At 45.3% G+C, this 12792-nt stretch overlaps 1 protein-coding gene across 1 annotated transcript in view; it reads left to right on the top strand.

Annotated features, from left to right (window-relative positions):
• The window catches only part of PRKCH (protein kinase C eta), a 223513-nt gene that overhangs the window by 190439 nt on the left and 20282 nt on the right, over positions 1-12792 (top strand). Inside the window, exons 11-12 of the mRNA XM_084883143.1 lie at positions 11017-11155; positions 11811-11999. Coding sequence (XP_084739269.1) covers positions 11017-11155; positions 11811-11999 — 328 coding nt within the window. The remainder of the gene's footprint in view (positions 1-11016; positions 11156-11810; positions 12000-12792) is intronic.

Below are 12792 nucleotides of genomic sequence, written 5' to 3'. Positions count from 1 at the left end.
TCCTCATCCCTGATTTGTGAATTCTATTGACTTTTAAAGGTTTTAGGAAGTTATGATGACTTACTTGTTTAATAGATTGCCTTTATTAGGAAGAGTACTACTACATAAAGTTGGAAAGTCTTTAGATAATATCTCCACATCTTAATAGTTAAATATTTTAGTGCCCCACAAGTGTGGTTTGGTGGTTGAGGCTCAGTGGTTGAACATTGACCCATGAACCAAGAGGTCACCAGTTCTATTCCTGGTCTGGGCCTGGGTTGCAGGCTTGATCCCCGTGTTCATGGAGGTAGCCAGTCAATGATATTTCTCTCATCCATGTTTCTATCACTCTACCCTTCTCATTTCCCCTCTCTCTCTAAAATTCAATAACATATTTTTTAAAAAACAAATACTTAAATATTTTAAAAATGAACAACTAAATGGCTGTCAGAAAATCTATGCTCTTTGGTTGTAAAACCCAGTGCTAGGGACAGAATGGTGGGTATTCAGGAAGTAGCAGCGAGTTCTCCCAAAGGGAATTTCTTAGGGAAAAATTTTATGTCATTTGCACATTTTGCTAGGATAAGCGCTCTGCATTGGGAGGAAATCAGTTAAGTTCCATGGAAAGGGACTCAGATGTTTGTTGCTGTCATGTGTCCAGCCTTGATCAGTACTCTGGAAATGACTACATAATACACTAGGCCTCTCTTGGAACTTGTAATCTGTTTGGGGAAAGCAAGCATTTTTCATCTAAATGCAATTAGGGAACACAGCAATACCCACGATAATCCAGAACTAAAATGTGAGGTGTGTAATTCCAAGGGCCTTGGAGTGCTTCTGACTACAAGTATCCTCTTGCACTTTCCAGACTTCTGTCTACATGGTTCTGCTTTAATCTCTGGTGGGGATAGCCTGTAACCAGCTGAGACCTGCTGATATGGCCAAAAATTCTGGTTCAAGCCAGAATCCTCCCTCTCCTCTCCCTTCCCCTCCAATATTGCATAAGATGTTACTAATGCAGACGTTTTTGTATAGCCATTTGCCAAAAGCAGCCTGCCTATCTCTTCCTGAAGTTGATGCTATAAATTCTACTCCTTCCTGTCATAAAGCATTCCTCATCACCTCTTCCAAGCGGTGCCCACATCCCCTTTCACATGTTATGTAAGACCGCATGCTTGCACAGCTAATGGCTGCAACAACATTTGTTTTCTCCCAGCCAAAGAGAAGCTCTGACCCTGGCACAGCAAGGACATGACTATTTCCTCTCAGTGGCATGTTTTCAGGGAACCAGCCTAAGTGCTGACAGTGTCTAGTGCTCCTAGTCAGAATATCCCTGGGTTTCCAGAGAGGGAACCAGCCATGGCTAGACAGAGTAGGATGTCTCATTGTCCCTTCACCTGTTGGTCTGTTTTTGTACCGATCTCTCAATTTTCTAGCATATCTTCTGAGAACAGGAGCTGCACCATTCATTTTCTTACAATAATAACGGTGACAACTATGGCTAGCATTGACCCCCTCTGTGCCCTCTAACATTTAACATAGTTTCACTCAAAGAACCTGTCTGTTGGTATTCGTGCAGTATGTCCAACATCAACCTAATAGGATCCATCCGCCTTTATCCATCCCCACCCCACAGTTGCCCCAGTTGTCATTCATTGATTGATTAAGAGGGAGCTATGTTCTGAGTCTTCCTCCTTGAATATCTTTCCTTCCTTCCTCTTCATGCAAATACCCTGCAGGCATCTAGCCAGGAGGGACCTCCTCCTTACCTGTCCTGTCCCTAGCCTGCAGGCTCTTAGAATCCCCATGACTCCATAATCCTATTTGGGGTCTTGCTAGAGGAGAACCTCCATTGCCTTGTTGGATTTCTGTAGCCAAGAAGCAAAGCTGGCCCCGCAGGTGGCTGACCATGGGTCAGCTGCATTTGGCTTTCTGCGCTGGGGGAGCTGAGGAGTTAAGCAAGATTTGGCTTTTTAGCCACCTTATCTTTCCCCCTCCCCGGCCCCGGACTATCAAGTTGAATGCCTTCTTGGCCCCAGCATCCTTTCTGTGTTGTTGCAGCTGGGCCCAATGGTCAGGAGGCCCCTACCCACCACGGTCTGTCATCTCCCTGTGTTTTTGTCTGAATCCCTCCATCCTGCCTCCTGCTTTCTCTCGCTGAGTTGCAGATGCACACCCAAAGCTGCCAGGTATCACGTAGGAAGCATTTTGGCAAGGAGAGTCAGCGAGAGAGATTTTCTTGGCAACCGTAAAATAAAAGTACTGTACGGAGCTGCTTAATAAATTTGTGCCACTTCAGCTAGGGAATTTCAGTCCTCCTGTGGGAGTTGCGGGGAGTGAAATGAAAAAATATATATAGAAGGCTCAACTGTTAGCTTGATGGCTCATTCATTTGATGGTCCAAAGGAGATGTATAATCCGCACACTGTGCTCATTAATCATATTCATTACACCCTGCATCTGTCCAGAGAGTCAATGAATGTTTTCTTTGGACCGTTTTTTCCTACCGTAAGACAAGGCGAGAGGAAATCTCTCAGTCCCTTTGCTCACGTAAGGTTGGTCCTGTGTGTACACAGCGGTGAAGGAGAAAACACGCTACTTGCACACCTAGTGCATCAAACACCAGGACTGGAGAGAAACCAACACCTGGCCGGAGGGGACTCGTTTGTGAGTCCCTGGCCCTGTTTTCAATAGAGTGCATAGCCAGACTTGCATAGAGTCATTTTTATGATCATTTTCCATCTCAAGTAGCTGTTGGGAAGAAATATGAAAGGGCAGGGGGAAAGAGCCTCAGAGGAGCCTTGGTAACACTTTCTGGATTGGAAATTATTTTATTTTATTTCTTTATTCATTAGTAAATGAGTTATTTTGTATGCAACTTCAAAATGATAAATATTCATGTTTCATACACTAGTTCTTAAGCAGATGTTTCAATAGCTCAGCCTAGCAAATCAGATCAAAGGTCACTTTATGAAGAGAAATGGCATGGGAACCTCAGTTAGTAATTAGGAATGTTGCTTCTTTCAGCAGGGACATCAAGCTCTTTTTTTTTTTTTTTTTTTTTTTTTTTTGGTTACAGCCTACATTCAATAGTATTCTGTATTAATTTCAAATGTGCAGCATAGTGGTTACAAAATCATGTACTTTATAGAATGGTCCCCCCAATGTTTCAAGTACCCACCTGGCCATACATAGTTATTACGGTATTATTGACTACGTTGTATTTTACATCTTTACTTTTTTTCACCCAGTCCCCTAACTCTCCTCCACTCTGTAAACTGTCTACTCTTTGTATCTATGAATATATTTCTATTTTTGTTGTTGTTGTTTAGATTCCACATCTAAGTGAAATCAAATTATATTTGTTTCTCTCTGTATGACTTATTTCACTGAGCATAATACTCTCTAGGTTTATCAATGCTGTCACAAATGGTAAGATTTCATCCTTTTTATGGCCAATTAATATTTCATTGTATAAATCTGCCATAGCTTTTTTTTATCCAGTCATCTATTGATAAGCACTTGAGTTGCTTTCATATCTTGGCTATTGTAAATAATGTTGCAAGGAACATAGGGGTGCATATATTCTTTTGAATTTGAGTTAGTGTTTCCGGTTTCTTTGGATATGTTCCCAGAAGTGGAATCGCTAGGTTATAAGGAAGTTCCATTTTTAACTTTTTGAGGACCCTCTATACTATTTTCCATACTGTCTGCACCAAACTGCATTCCCAATAATAGTGTTTGAGGGTTCCTTTTCTGCACATCTTCACCAACACTTGTTGTTTATTGATTTATTGATGATAGCCATTCTGACAGGTGTGAGGTAATATCTCATTGTGTTGTTTTTGAATTGCATTTCTCTGATGACTAGTGATAATTGAGCAACTTTTCATATGTTTATTGACCATCTGAATGTCTTCTTTGGAGAAGTGTCTTTTCAGATCCTTTGCCCATTTTTCAATTAAATTATTCTTCTGGTGTAGAGTTGTCTGAATTCTTTATAAATTTTTTATATTAACCCCTTATCAGATGTATCATTGGTAAATATCTTCTCCTACTCAGTAGGTTTTCTTTTCATTTTGTTTCCTTTGCCTTGCTTACAACTACAGGGATACATCATGGGACTGCTGAAAAGATTAGAGCCATCCACTAACAACTATGTATATGGTAAAAAATGAGCTTGTGACAAAGGTTCAGAATTCTGAGTCCATAAATGTTCATGTTTCCTAAGCATTACCTAAGCATGATTTTTATCAACATGGCCTTGCAGAGTGGGTTCCAAAACAAATCCTTTCCATTTCCACCAGTGAGTCATTTTCCCTAAACATCTTCCTTGGGAATTATGGCCTTAAATGGTACAGAAACCAAAGAAAAGACTTAAAGCTAAAAATGTATATTTTAATGACTTTTTCCTGGTATCAAAGTATTACATAATTCCTATAAAATTAGAAAATACAATAAAGGAAAAATTATTCATAAACATATCACTTAGAAATAGGCTTTCAACATTTTTCCTTTATTTTTTATCTCTTCTTTTTCCCTCCTCTTTTCCCCAGTTGTAACATAATTAAGAGAATATTGAAAATACAATTTCATATCCTGCTTTTACACTTAGAATTGTATCAGCCTACAACTAAGTCATGAAACCCAGAAGCTATACAGGAAAGATTGATAAATTCAAATATTAAATTATAAAAGTTATAAACAAAAGTTAAAAACAAACTGGGCAATTATATTCTCAACCCATATAACAAATTACTACTATCCATAATATTAATTTTAAAAACATAATATGTAATGAGCTTCTTAAAAATAATTTTAAAAAAAAGATAACTGAAATTTGAAAATGGGTAAAACATGTGAATAGGTATTTTCCCCTAGCAGATTAGCAAGGACATAAGGATGAGTATAGCTAACCTGAATAAGAAAGCCAAATAGACACTCTCACACACTATTTGTAGGAGTATAAATTGGTGCAAACTTTTTAGAGGGCAATTGCTCAACATATATTTAAATTTTAAACATTTATACCCTTCACATAGCATTTCCACTTCTAAGAATTTATCCTAAATAAATGCTCGTACAATGTTCAGTATTGTTTGAAGTTGCAAAAAAAAATGGGAACAACCTAAATTACAGTACTTCTTTTTTTTTTTTAATATATTTTTTTGATTTTTCACAGAGAGGAAGGGAGAGAGATACAGAGTCAGAAACATCGATGAGAGAGAGTCATCGATCAGCTGCCTCCTGCACGCCCCCCACTGGGGATGTGCCCACAACCAAGGTACATGCCCTTGACCGGAATCGAACCTGGGACCCTTCAGTCTGTAGGCCGACGCTTATCCACTGAGCCAGATCGGTTTCGGCTACAGTACTTCTTTATAATGGAATTTTATATAATCACTAGGGGCCTGGTGCATGAATTTCGACGGGGAGGGGAGTTCCTCAGCCTGGCCTGCATCCTCTCGCAGTCTGGGAGCCCTGCGGGGATGTCCGACTGATGGCTTAGTGAGCCTAAACCATCAGTTGGACATTCTTAGCATTGCCACAGAGGCGGGATAGGCTCCCACCACTGCTGCTCTGCTCGTCAGCCATGAGCCTGGCTTCTGGCTGAGTGGCGCTCCCTCTGTGGGAGCACACTGACCACCAGGGGGCAGCTCCAGAGTTAAGTGTCTGTCCCCTGGTGGTCAGTGTGCATCATAGTGACCCATCATTCCACCATTTGCTCATTTGCATTTTAGCCTTTTATATTATGTAGGATTACAGATAATGAGGCCAATCTTTAAGGTGTAGAAATATACCCAAAATATTTGTTAAGTGGTAAAAGCAAATGATATCATAATGTTAGTGTAGCCTTAAGAAGAAAAGTTAGAAGACTATGAATTTGTCATCATTTTCTCCATAACATTTTCAGGAATGATTGAACTTTATGCAATGAAAGTATAACTTTTACAATCAGAAAAGAAATAATTTTCAAAAGATAAAAATTATATCATAAACATTTCCCTATACGTTAGTCCCGAAAATTTTAGCAGCTTTCATAAAATTCTATCACAGATTTATCATAATTTATTTAGCCGTTCCCCTATTGGGTTGTTTTAAGGATAAAATAATATGGATAAAGCTCTTAGCCTTTGTAACATTCACTTTATGTTACTAGTAGTTACTGTTAGTAGTCACTGTTAGTTACTGATGACACTATTATTCTTCTTGCCCACTTTTTTCAGGTCCTCTGGATATACACACACATGCACAGAGACAAAAGAGACGAAAACAATATACTTGTAATAGTATATTGCCTGTATACTATTATTAAAGCATTATTGTCTTTTAGGTTCAGATATTGAAACATTTACAGATGAGATGATTTTATATCTTGAATTTGCTTCAAAATATTTTATATTTTGAATTTGCTTCAAAATTTATATCTTGAATATTGCTTCAAAATACATAATATAAAAGGCTAAAATGCAAATGACCAAATGGTGGAATGATGGGTCACTATGATGCACACTGACTCGGGAGGGGATTAAATGTATAGCTGACACAAGATTAGCATGCATTCATAGCTGCTGAAGCTGTGTGAGTTCTATACTTTTGTGTATGTTTGAGCTTTTCCATGGTAAAACGATTTAAAAATACATTTAAAATAGTTACTGAATAGCCTAATGGATTCATTCTTATTCAAGGATCCAGCTCTCAACTTAGTTTCGTTTATTTCTTCTGGAAGTCACTGATCTGAGCTGTGAGACTGGTGTCATTCTGTTTTATGACTCTTAGAGTAGCTTGAGGTGCAAACAAAATAAATACAGGTTCTGAATTCCCTTTGTCTTCACCCACTTGGAATCCTCTCTGAAACCATTTGGGCATTTTAAGTAACCCTGATTACCCAGCAACAACAGTGAGCCTTTCAGGCGACCAGGGAGGATAAAATAGCTCCTCTGCCCTTCTGTGCTTGCACGACAAAAGGCAGAGAAGCTATTAAATACGGGTGCTCAATGGGCTCCTGAAGAATGAGCATGGAACTGTGCGTTTGGCATCTGCGGATCTGAGCCTCTGCCCCGTGTGAACTTGTAGTCATTGTAATGTGGCCTTTTAAGTTTGGCTGACAGTTAGACATTGGCATAGGAGGTTAAGGAATGCCTAAGCCAAAAACTGACCTCCGAATATTCCAAAATCAGGAGTCATAGGGTGACTTTCCTTGCCTTTTTTTTTTTTTTTTCTTAAAAAAAAAAAAAAGAAGATAATGATTTATCCTTAGAGCGGAAGCTGAGCATGGCTATATTTGGTTCTGTAACCTTTGGACCTGTTTGATGGATCCTCTCGATGGCCTTCTCTTCCAACTGCATGCAGGTCAGGGTTAGTCCTGGGGTCCTCTGGCTCTCATTGCCTCTCTTGAAGCAGTTTCCCTGGCCCCAGCTTCCCTAAAGCGAGTAATTTGAACTTATGTTTCAGGATTCTTCTTTTCCCTCCGGAATCCATCTCTAAGGGGCAAAGCACATGGCTTTCTATAAGTTGAGTACTTTGGAGCAAAGGTCCCAGTGAGGTTTATAGAATTTCCTCCCTTTCCCTAAAAATAAGACAGGCTCTGAGTTGGCCAGGGCGGCTCACTGTTTCTCTCACTGGCCACTGCCTACTGCAAGGCTGAGCTGGAGCTAGGGGGGAATGGGCTCGGCCGCAGCTAAGTGGGGAGACTGCGCTCAGACAGAGCCTTCTGGAATGTTCTGCAGGGTGCACTGTCCTGGAGACATGAATGGGGCACTCTCGGGGCAGAGTTGAGTGTCTGGGGACAGCAGGGCAGACCTCAGCATGGAGGTGTGAGATAGCAGGACTGAGTGTAGAACTGACAGCCTGGGATTGTATCACATCCTTAATCAAACCCCCTTGGGATCCTAATTTGAGAGGTTTGTCCTGTTGGATCACACCCGGTATAAAACCAGCAATGGCATTTGCTTTGGGGCTGGCACAGTCCTGGGGATGCCTAAAATTAGACTGACATGTCAGGGCTGCGGTGCCTCTTCCCTGGGGCATCCTGTGCCCAGGGTGAGTTGCGTCGCCGGTACTGCTCGGCTCTATCTCCTGAGCAGTGAGGCTGTGCAGACTTCACTGTGCAGAAGGTATTGTGACGGGGAACAAACAAAACTGATTGCAAAGCAGTTTTCTCTCCCGGAACAATGCCTGCTACCCATGACAGCTGCTGAGTAATAAGCCGGCAAGCCTCTTGCCGGGGCTGTTAGTCACACACTTGCTTGAGCAACCGCAGGTCAGCTTTTAGACCGTGTGGGTTTCTGTCAGCACTTGTTTCTATTTCCTGGGAATATCCTTCCCGAGCTCTGAGCAGGCATAAGGGCTTCAGGCAAACTCAGGAACTCGGTAACCTTCTTTGGCAAAGGGAGAGAGTCAGAATGCTCTGGGCACAGGTCCATACAGGCCTGGACGGCTGGGCTAGACCAGGGTGCTGATATAGCCAGCTCAGATCCCCCACAGCCTTGCTGTCTCCTGGGGCCGCAAACTATATATAATCTCTGACCCTGTCTGGCCGCCTGTAATGTGCCCTCCGTCCTAGAGGAGCCAGACAGCCTGAGCCTTGAGACTGAAACCACTTCTGGAGGCCTGAGGGCCAGCGCTCCGGGCTGTGGCCTCGCTCCTGTGCACATGACCAAGTCCTCCTCAGCCCCGCCCTGTGCTCCTGTGATTCCACTTACATGAGTCTTGCTCGGGTTGTGTGTGAGGGTGCGGGGCGGGCAGTGGGGAAGGAAAGCTTGTGTGGGAAGCAGGATTCTACGTGCAGGAGGCTGCTTTGCAGGCTGGGGCCGGGTCTGGTTTAGAGGCAGAGAAGGCTTGCTTTTCTGAAATGGACCCACAGGTACCAAACACACCTTCCTTCGTGCCCCTCACACCCAGGGAGACGGCTGCCCCGAGCAGAGAGGAGCTCTGGTCTGTGTTCCCTCTGGCCTGTGCCAAGAAAACTGCTGCTCTCGCCTCCCTTATCGGGCATTCCTGGAAGGCAGGGCTTTGTTTTCATTCTGGGTGTCCTACAGTGACCTCTCACTGTCAGACCTGCCGTGGTCAGACTCCCAGGTCACAGTTGAAACCGGTTCCGTCAGGTCTGTCATCACCTCCCTCCTCCAGCTGAACCGCGATCCCGGGCTGGACAGAGACCAGCCTTGTCCCTGGGACCAAGCTCACCACCAGAGCAGGGAGAGGAGAAAGGACCAGGAGTGCCCACCTCGGAGGGGAAGCAGAATTGCAGTCAGCTGTGGCTACCGAAGATGCTCTAGTGAGGAACACCACCACCCCAACAGCACCCCCCCCCCCAGAGGTCAAGCCATGGCAGCCCCCCTGATGCCTACAGGGAGGGCACCCAGCATCCCTCCTGGCTGTGCACCTCCCTCCTCGCAGTTAAGGCCGCGTGGTTTGTCTCTGAGTGCGTTGTTCCTTAGAAAAGCAAAGCATAGAGGTATCACCCAGTAGGCCCAGCTGCGTCTCTCATCCTCTCCCTGGTGACCCTGGCAGTTGTGTCAGTGCAAGGGATGCTTTTCCAGCCGGCCTGGCACCTGATGCGCATGGTGCTGGGCCGAGTGGGGCCGGGTGTTTTAGGACAGTGCCGCCTTTGATGTGCAGACGTTGATCAGTGTCCGGCTGTGCTCCTGTCTCCTGCGGAGGCCCATTACCAAACAGTTCTGCTGCTGGAAATTCACTTCCTCCAGTGAAATGGATTCTGCTCCTACTGGTTAAGGGAAGGGTGCAGAGTGCCTTGGTCCTGGTTCTCCATAATCCACTGGGCCTCTCGAGACTCCTATGTACATGGGGTACAGCCAAGCAAACCCTGTTTTTCCTTTTCCTGGTTATTAACGTCACCACTAACTCCTGCGCCTAAGAGAGAAGCACAGAATCCTCAATTCTGTTTCCTCTCCCCTTCCATCTCCAAGTGGTCATCGACTAGCAATACTGGTTGTGTTTTCACCAATGCTGCTGACTGACCACTCAATTTCCAATCCCCTTGTCACTGTCCTAGCTCAGGTCTTAACATCTCTTCCCTGAACTGACTCAGCCGTCTCTCGATAATCTTTTCTGTCCACCTGGGAATCTGTTCCTCCTTTAATCAGAGAGTTTCAATAGGTCCCTTTTGCTTAATATCTAAATACCAGAATTGCTTAGCACGGCCTTCATATTCCTTAGTGTGGCCTTTATAATCTAGGCCTAACCTTCCTCTCCATCTCTGGCACTTGATGGCTCCAGTGTTCCCTGGCCATCCCTCCAGCCTCGCTAGACCACGTGAGCGTGAGGCTCCGGAGCTCCCCGCACATCACACCTCAGTGCCTGCCTCCCTGCCCCATCCACCCCCCCATGCTGATCTGATACCCCTTCCCTGTCTGGCAGACGATGTCTACTGTGGCATGGTCCCTCTCCCCTCCCCCTAGAAGGAATTAATTGTTTCGTCTTGTATTTCTCTCATAGCACTTGGCTCAGACATCCATCATTCCACTTGAACTATATAATGGTTGGTCCTCTCTCCCTCTCCTTTTAGTGAGTGCACGATGCTAGGTCCAAGGTGAGCCACATCAACCTGATGCCTCCTCCTGGGCCTAGAGTTTAGCAAAACAGGTCTCACCATCACACAGCGAGGACCTTAGGGATAAAGAGCATCTGTTCTCTCGATGCCTGTCACAGTCCTTGGCACACAGTGGCCACTTGCTTCCTGGATGGTCACTGAGTGAGCTCCAGTGGGCAGAGAGATACCAGAGCAGAGGATTGGGGTGGGTGGATGTCCTTTGGGCACCAGGTAAGCGGAAAGCCCGGAAAAGTCACATACTGCCCTCACTTCCCAAAGGGCAGCCTGCTTTCTATATGTGGTTAGTTACCCATTCATAGGGAACCATCTCCTAGGGACCACGAGGCCAGTTTTATGAGTTGATATAAATGTTTTTATCGAATAAACCAAAGGAGTCTCACCCTTTGAGACTGAGCCAGCTCTTCCAGGTGGATGGTTTTAGGCCTGGCTGCCCTACCACTGCTGGTCCTTGTTCTTTCCAGAGATCTGAAACTGGACAACGTGCTGTTGGACCACGAGGGTCACTGTAAACTGGCAGACTTCGGAATGTGCAAGGAGGGCATCTGTAACGGCGTCACCACGGCAACCTTCTGCGGCACGCCCGACTATATTGCTCCAGAGGTGAGTGCTTTGGACGCCGGAGCCCTGCAGGGACCTGATGAGAAATGCCTTAGTGTGCTGCGGCTTGCTGGGCGGCGTTGAAAGCTGATGCCTCCAGACCCCTTTATGACTCTGTTGGCTGAACGGTGTCTAAAAATGCCCTCAGTTCCTCTAAATAAGGATTCCAGTTTGAGATTTTGGGGGTAAACTTTGCATGTGCTTCTAGGCTTCAGCCCTGAATGAGGACAGAGTGTGCTCCCCTCACAGCCATGCATCTTCTTCCTTGTCTCTATTCCATGCTTTGATCGCAGCCCCATTTAACAGAAGGAAAGCAAAACTCTTGACTCTTTCCCACACGAATGAGCGAGCCCAGCCTCCTTCCTATCCCACAGCTGTAGTTCCCACGCCCTCCGTGGTCTGGGTGTGCACATGCATTGCCTTGGCCTAAGCAGGCCACACGTGTTTGATCACCTGGATGAGAAGTGGCCTCAGAGCTGACCACAGGGGGAAAAACAGGCCACCCTCTCTGGAGATAGAATGAAACGTGCATGTCGGCACAGGAAGCTCTGTTATTTTACTTTGCTATTTCCTAATCCCTTCTTTTCCCTGGTTATTAAGGATGCGTTTGTTCATCAGACACTGGGAGCCCTTCTCACGCTGCCCTCTCTCTGCCCAGATCCTGCAGGAAATGCTCTACGGGCCCGCCGTGGACTGGTGGGCCATGGGCGTGCTGCTCTATGAGATGCTCTGCGGCCACGCACCCTTCGAGGCAGAGAACGAAGACGACCTCTTCGAGGCCATCCTGAACGATGAGGTGGTCTACCCTACCTGGCTCCACGAAGATGCCACTGGGATCCTGAAAGCTGTAAGTGTGGCTTACCCGGCCGCTCCCGACCTCCGGCCACCAGCTGCCTGGATGGGATTCTGTCTGTTTAAAGCCTCCCACCAGTCAGCTACCAGCTTTAACTGAGATCATGTGTTTTCATCTGTAGAATCAAAGAACCAGAGTCCTCTCTGGCTGTTTTCCTCTCTCGTGCAATAGTTCTTCCTGAGCCAGCTGTGAGGGCAGTAGGTAGCATTGCCTGGCAAATCGCCAGCATGTCTAGCACTTGTGGCTTCAGTGCAGGTGAGGGATGCCCCCTTCAGTCCGGACAGTCCAGGTGCTGGGTCCCAGGACCACCATGCCCACTGTATTGGGCTGTCGATTGTGTTTCTGCTGGCGGCATCCAAGGAGCAAGGCCCAAGGCCCTTTCCCTTAGTGCTGGGAGCTGAGAAAGAAGTGTTATACTTATGCAAGTCAAGTGCCCAGCCCAGGATTCGGTGCAGTGAGGTAATACAACACATCATGCTGGAAACGGTATTTTTTGCGTGTATTTAAGGCATTGTACAGGAAGCCTTATTTTGAAGTAAGGAAGAAAGATGGGTTGATGGCTTTATGTTGGAAATAAGAAAGCACATGTAACATGGTCTATTCTATAACCACATTAGTAAAGTTTCAAAATCATGTGTAACCACCTACTGCGTGCATGAGGAGTGAAGGGGAACACCAGGGCAGATCTGAAACAGCTGGGTCATTGCTGAAAGGTGTCAGTGGTGCTGGAAGCTTCAGTAAGAGGCCCGTGGAGCAGCTGCATTTCCTCCTGCAGGAACCCCTGAAT

This window comes from Pipistrellus hanaki (genome assembly GCF_964339955.1).
Source record: "Pipistrellus hanaki genome assembly, chromosome: 1".
Lineage (NCBI taxonomy): Eukaryota > Metazoa > Chordata > Mammalia > Chiroptera > Vespertilionidae > Pipistrellus > Pipistrellus hanaki.
This window is presented reverse-complemented; position numbering and strand designations above follow the sequence as displayed.